General features: G+C 54.3%; 1 protein-coding gene across 3 annotated transcripts in view; it reads right to left on the reverse strand.

Moving 5' to 3' along the window:
- The window catches only part of LOC116946204 (uncharacterized), a 59731-nt gene that overhangs the window by 37944 nt on the left and 14669 nt on the right, over window positions 1-7118 (reverse strand). Inside the window, exon 3 of one of the 3 annotated variants that reach the window (XM_032961182.2) lies at window positions 6560-6687. In XM_032961182.2, the coding sequence (XP_032817073.1) occupies window positions 6560-6685 (126 nt within the window). In that variant the 5' untranslated portion in view covers window positions 6686-6687. Of the gene's footprint in view, window positions 1-6559; window positions 6904-7118 lie in introns of those variants that run through there. The other 2 variants (XM_032961184.2, XM_032961185.2) reach the window with 2 other exon arrangements.

The raw sequence follows: 7118 nt of genomic DNA on the forward strand, positions 1-7118 counted from the left end.
AACTGCACACGACCCAATTGCGCAGAACCAACAACGCGAACAACCCGACCGAGAAGACACACGGACACCATGAAAGTGCGGGGAAAGGGGAATCGCATTCCTTCGGGAATTCCGGCTGGTGGTGGGGGGGGCTTAGACGAACCCTAAGCCCATCCTGACCCCTCTCCCTCCTCCCTCTCCCCTTCATCTTTTATTTCCTCTGCCATCCTAGCGCATTTCATCCCATCCCCCAGACCTCCCACCCCAACACCCCTCCCCCAGATCGCCCCACCACCACCACTCCCCAAATCTGCCACCCTACCCCAGGTCGGCTCGTTACGCTCCAGTGCTCGCGGTAAGCGAGAACAAAAGCGACCGCTGAAGCGGAGCCGCCCCGAACTTTTTTTGAGCTGAAGCGAGCGCCACAGCAGAGCACTCGTGAGAGACAGAGAACATTCACATGGAGTTGAGAGAGACAGAGAAGTTAGGAGGACAGGGAGAGATAGGGGCGGATAGTTGTCAACCTGTAACTTCTCAGTGCCGGGAAAAAGCCACCGCCGCCCCCTCCACCACCCTCTCGTTCTCTCCCAGCCCTTGTGTTCTTTAGTTGACCTTGGGGTGACGTCCGAATGCTCCGCTCATGAAATCCTTTAAAGGGCAATAAGGTTTCCGTGGGGCATGATCGAGGAGGATTGGAATAGATGGGGAGAGACGGCCAGTGGGAGGAAAGAGAGTGGCAGAGATGAGGAGAGTGACGAACAGCAAACAATGGAAAGGGGAAGAGTCAGGAGAGTTTAAGGTGAGACGGGAGAGGAGAGGGTCTAGTGATTGAAGAGACGAGAGGTTGGAGAGCAGCGGCGTAGCGAGCGAGCGTGCAGGCGCTGCAACTGCACCGGGGCCCAGCGGGGCCACGAGGAGAGCCCCACTCCATTGCCTGCACCCAGGGACCCGTGCCAACGGGTCGCGTTACGCGACTGGTCGAGGTCATTAAGACGCCACGGAGTCCAGTAACCCACCCCACTTCACCTTCCCACAAGCAATCTATCCGTAATTCGCTCGTTAACAACGAGATGAGCGACTGTTTGGCCACGTAAACATGAACTCTCGAACAAAGTATTTCAGTCCATCAGCCTTCCGAGCCACCGTTTTGCAGCCGCGTTTCTTTTAAGCCGCAGGCAACATTCCTGGAACAGTTTCAACTTCGCCGGGTTTCATCAGCGAGGGTGTGGGCAGTTCAGCATCTTCCGCCAGAAAGCAATGGCTCAAGAATGAACCAAATGCCATACGACAAGCAACACCAACAACAGCAATAAATAAACTTATTCTCATACACCAAGCAAGTGGCGGGGGCGTCAACCCGGCACACGTGCCAGGCTAGGTGCACATTGGAGGCCACGTGGAGTGGCGTAGGCTCGCTGGCTGACAGGAGGGCACGGGACACACGCACAGATGTTATGAGTTAACTGGCTAGGGTGACTGGAAATGCACCAACGCAAGACTAAGATCTACCGTATCGTCTCAAAAGACTGTTGGGGCAAGTGCTGTTCGCGAGCACCTATTAAGGCACACGAGGTGTGGCCAAAACCACGCGCGGTCGCCTTTGGCTCCCCAGTGCTGATGTTTATCCATTGTACATCGTACCAGGTTCTCATTTGAGGCTGAGTCGACCGTGTGGAGGCCACGGACCGGTTCAACAATTCGCCACTGTTATTTTGGTTGTGAATAGGAATCGAACTCGGGTTGGCCGAGTTGGAAGCGCAGTGCGCTAACCACTCCACTTGCTCCCACACACACACACACACACGCGCGCGTAGACACAAAAAGACACGCAAAACGGAGACACCCAAGGACAAATACAAAAAATAGACACACAAAGACAAGCACGCAGACACACGCACACAAAGATACACGCACAATACTCATAAGAACACAAACACACATCCCACACACACACACACGTCTACAAGTGCGATCAGCTGTTTCATATGGCAGTCGGGCTCGCTTAGTGTCTCGATATTGAAGCCTCCTAAAGGGCGGTAACGACCCAAAAAAAACACTCAGACGGCTACTCGACGTGCCCTGCCGGGCATTCTCTCACTCAAACGCTCCTCCGCCCGCTGGGCGAGAGGTTTCTGTTTGTGTGTCTTCACGGGTGTGGAGCGGTAGGTTTCCCCAGTTCGACTCCCGCTCACGGCCAACAACCCAGCGACCACTCCAGCGCTGTCCTACCAGACAGTCTCGTCCCTTCACCTGATGAAGGCCGCTTGTGTTGTGGCCGAAATGTCGTGAGAATATTATTGTGTTATTTTATTTTATCAATTTATTATTTTATTCTCATTCTACGTGACTTTACCGAAAGAACCTAAGAAGATAAACCCAGCGACGATTTTCTGAACCGGTCATGGGCATCGCCCAGGTCGACTCAGCCTCAAATGAGTACCTGATGCGGTGTGTAAAATCAACGCCACTGGGGAGAGACAAAGGCGGTCTTCGTAGGCGCTTGCTAACAGCGCTTGCCTCAGCAGTCTGTTAAGGCTACACGGGGGATATTTGTCTTGATGTGTTTGTGCATGTGTGTCTCTGTGTCTTGCTGTGTCTGTGTGACTCAATGCGTACTGTATGTCTCCGTGCCTACGTGTGTCTTTGTGTGTGTCAGTTGTCTTTGTGTGTACACATCAGCTGTTGTCTTTGTGTGTACACATCAGCAGTTGTCTTTGTGTATACACATCAGCACTGGGGAGAACAACACGCGTGACGTTGGCCAAACCACCCCTTCGTGCGCCGTGCCGTCTTTCATAGGCGCTCGCTTATTGCACTTGCCCGAACAGCCTGTTAAGACTACACGGGGGACCTCTGTGTGTTACTGACAGTGTGTGTGATGAGTACTTTATTTGTAAGAGAGGTATACACGTACATGTGCAATGGCCACAGGCGTGAGCACGTCACTCGTTACTTGAGAAACAGGTTCTGTGCTTCGTTTCCTTCCGGCAAGAGGCCCAACCCCTCGCTCACCTGTGCCCAACTGTGCCCACCTGTGCCCACCTGTGCTCACCTGTGCCCACCTGTGCCCCCCTGTGCCCACCTGTGCCTACCTGTGCCCACCTGTGCTCACCTGTGCCCACCTGTGCCCCCCTGTGCCCACCTGTGCTCACCTGTGCCCACCTGTGCCCACCTGTGCTCACCTGTGCCCACCTGTGCTCACCTGTGCCCACCTGTGCCCAACTGTGCCCACCTGTGCTCACCTGTGCCCCCCTGTGCCCACCTGTGCCCCCCTGTGCCCACCTGTGCTCACCTGTGCCCACCTGTGCTCACCTGTGCCCACCCGTGCCCACCTGTGCCCCCCTGTGCCCACCTGTGCTCACCTGTGCCCACCTGGGCCAACCACTCGCAGCGTCAACACGACACTGACAACTCGAATACGTCAGCTACAGACAGAACGTGTCTCTGTGTGCAGTCCCAATCCACTGCTGGATGAAGGACCCGTCTTTTGCAAGGGCTGCGTGACCAAACTTTACCATGCTGGATCGGTGCGTGTTTGTCAAGGTGGCGTGGGACAAGGCACGGTTCTGACATCATGAGCCACTGATGTTGGCTGCGGTCGTGAATTGAACTCAGTTCGGGCGGGTGTTTTAGTCTTGAGTGCAGTGCGCTAACAACTGCGCCACAGCTCCACCCAAATGCTGTTATTACTATATGATTGATATGAGCACTGTACTATTAATAGAATTGCAAAAAAACCCGACAAATTCGTCATAACTGTGGCCTTCGCAGTACAAAAAAACATAACAGGTGACGTTTCGGGCAATGTCCCTTGGTAGTGGTGCTCGTTCACCACTGCCAACGCAGCAGCATCACCAAACAATTGGTCTTCTATTCAGATTTGATGTTATTGCTCATTCCACTTCTGTGATGACTTCAACTGCCATCGCTGGATCTGCTACTCATGGGCAAGTCCACAAAAGCAGGCCAACATCAAACCTCAGTGAACCTTTCGACGCCATCCCAATAAGACGCATTGCGCGTCGATTTGAAAGCGATTATCTGTACGGTTGTTTTAGATTTTTTTTTTAATGTGGCATATTTGTAGAATCGGTTAGAATGGGTTTTGACACGTCCAGGAAACACTGATCGCACCATAAATCGACGTCGTAGGATGGAAACGAGCCGACACGTCGAGATTTGCATGAGCATTTCTCTCTTTAGCAACCGAAGAGGCCCCATTGTTTACACTGTATATGATTCACGGTGCTAATTCGTTGACATTAATTCGGCTAAGTATAAAAAAACAAAAGACACTTCAATCCACGACCAGATGAAGGCTTCCCAAAAGTCAAATGTATTGTACATAACGCGTAACAAAAAATTAAACACTTAAATAAGCCCACAAACAGTCTGCTTCATACATCGGTCCCACAACATAAAAAAACCCAATTTATTTATATTTTACACTTCCCTTCAACTCCGCAACATTTGTCTGGGAGCGCTGAATATTTTGGGCAGCATTGCGTCCATGCAAGCAACACTCTGCACCGGTTTCCACAGACAGCGTCTCATAGGCAGTGTCAGCCTTGCTTAAACCACTGCCAGCCGAGTGCCAGATGTTATCGGCAAGGGTCATTCCCCCCCCCCCTTACGTAATGGGGATCCCGGTTCGTATCTATGTTGAACTTTTTTTCGCACCGTACGTCGCCGGCCGTGCTAATCGGAGGTTGCGGAAAATGTAAACATTAATGCCGAACACGTGCGTCTTTTACAAAAAAACTAAGTTAAAATGATGTCACTAAGATGATTATATGTTCACTTTGTGCGCAAATGACGCACTGTGTCTCGACATCTGGGCGTGTATTGGTCGCTTCTGAAAAAAAAAGAACTACTATACAGGTGTACAGCTCAGTGAGCCTTACCTGGTCAAATCAAAGTAGTACTGCAGTAGTATTCGTTGTGTGTGCGGGCAGTATCGGTTGCTGATGTTTGCTAAAAAAAATGATGGTAGAAACAAGCGACTTGCAAAAACGCAGAGGAATGAACCCGCACGGGCAATACCAGAAGCGTTCCTATCTAGCTTCTATGGTTCCCACGCGACACCGGACCCCGACTGTCGTGACACAGCGAGCAAAGTGATACACAGTGCACACACACGCGCACACACAATGAGCGTCCATACACAATACAAAGATGCCCCCGCTAGCCTCGAACAGACTGCTGGGGCAAGTGCTGCGTAGCGAGCGACTCTGAACGCCAACCTGGCAGATGAGAGAGGTGGTTGGCTCCATACGGTACATGTGGCAGTGCGACGCCCGGCCGCCTTTGTCTCCGCAGTGCCAATGTTTGCACGCCGTGCCAGGTACTGTGTTTAAGGCTGAGTCGACCTAAGGGGAGGCCCAGAACCGGTTCAGATATTTGTCACTGATGTTGGGAATGAGTAGGAATCGAACTTGGCTCGCGAGGGTTTGGTTAACGCAGTTTTCCTATCCGCTGCACTATCACTCTCTCAATACAAAGAGCCCCCGTATAGCCTCACCAAACTGTTGGGACAAGCGTTGTTAGCGAGCACCTATCAAGACCGACACGGCACTCGAGGGGGTGAGTGGCCAGCTACCACGCCCGGCCGCCTTTGTCTCCCCGGTGCTGATATTTCACACACCGCATCAGGTACTCAATTGAGGCTGAGTCGACCTAGGGGAGGCCCAGGACCGGTTCAGATCATCGTCTCCGCTGTTGGCCGTGAGCGGGAATCGAACCCGGGTCGCGGGGTCGCCGGGTTCGTAGCGCAGCGTAGCGCTAACCGCTACGCTACCGCTCCCCACACACACGGACACACACACAGAATGAACACATACACTCATACACACACATAAAAAGATCCGCTTTATAGCCTGTTACAGACTGCCAGGGGCAGGTGTATGAATGTGTAAAGTGTGTGAACTCTTGTGTGTGTGTGCACGGATATGTCCGCATGAACGTATTAAGGCCGCGATGACACACAAGAGAGCGGCGTGGCCAGGACCCCGGGCCGGCCGCCTTTGTCTCCCCAGTGCTGATGTTCACACACCGCAACATGTACACACATACGGACAGTGTCCATAAAAAAAGCATACACCACAGAGGCATATGGACGCACAGGGTGTTAGTTACCGAAGTCGACACCACACCTGACGGCAGCGCGCGTGGGTCTACGAACATCGCTGGCCAGGTAAATCACCTGCGAGGTAAGGTCGTCAGGGTTTGGTCCCTGTACCAGGTGTTCACTGGCCAGGTGAGTGGCTAACCAGGTGAGCGGCTGGCTATGTGAGTCACCAATAAAGGTGAGGGCGTCAGGGTTTGACCCCCTGTACCAGGTGCGCTCTCACCTCCTGCTCGCTGGCCAGGTGAGTGGCTAACCAGGTGCGCTCTCACCTCCTGCTCGCTGGCCAGGTGAGTGGCTAACCAGGTGCGCTCTCACCTCCTGCTCGCTGGGCAGGTGAGTGGCTAACCAGGTGCGCTCTCACCTCCTGCTCGCTAGGCAGGTGAGTGGCTGACCAGGTGCGCTCTCACCTCCTGCTCGCTGGCCAGGTGAGTGGCTGACCAGGTGCGCTCTCACCTCCTGCTCGCTGGGCAGGTGAGACGCCGCGAGTCTCACGAAGTGCCCCACGTCCACCCAGCCATCTCCGTCTTCGTCGCACGCGGAGAACACGTCCCAGAGGCCGCCCCGCGGCCCCACCTCCATCCCTGCCGGCCCGAGGCAACAGCAGCGGCGGCGGCGGTAGCAGGGAGAGCAACAGGAGGACGAGGATGGAGAAGAGGAGGGGGAGGAGGAGGAGAATGAGGAGCGAAAACTCGCTCACTCCCTCCCGCCATGCGCGCTCGCTATCTCAAGCTTGAACTCTCTCTGTCTCTCTCCACCTCTCTCCACGCACTCTACGCGACTCTTCCCCCCCCTCCCACCCGTCTTTGCTCCGCAGTCACCCCCACAGCCGATCCGACCCCGTGCCGTCCCACGCCTCCCTCAAGCAGCGGCAGCACCGCCCCAACTCCAACACCGCCCCAACTCCAACACCGCCCCAACTCCAACACCGCCACCGTCATCACGCAGCGACGTGCTGAGGTCACTCGCGTGGTCTTCCCCCCAGCACCCAACCACCCACCAACCACCCCCTACC

This window comes from Petromyzon marinus, chromosome 26 (assembly GCF_048934315.1).
Source record: "Petromyzon marinus isolate PM22_M1 ecotype Great Lakes invasive population chromosome 26, UKy_Petmar_22M1.pri1.0, whole genome shotgun sequence".
NCBI classification, from domain to species: domain Eukaryota; kingdom Metazoa; phylum Chordata; class Hyperoartia; order Petromyzontiformes; family Petromyzontidae; genus Petromyzon; species Petromyzon marinus.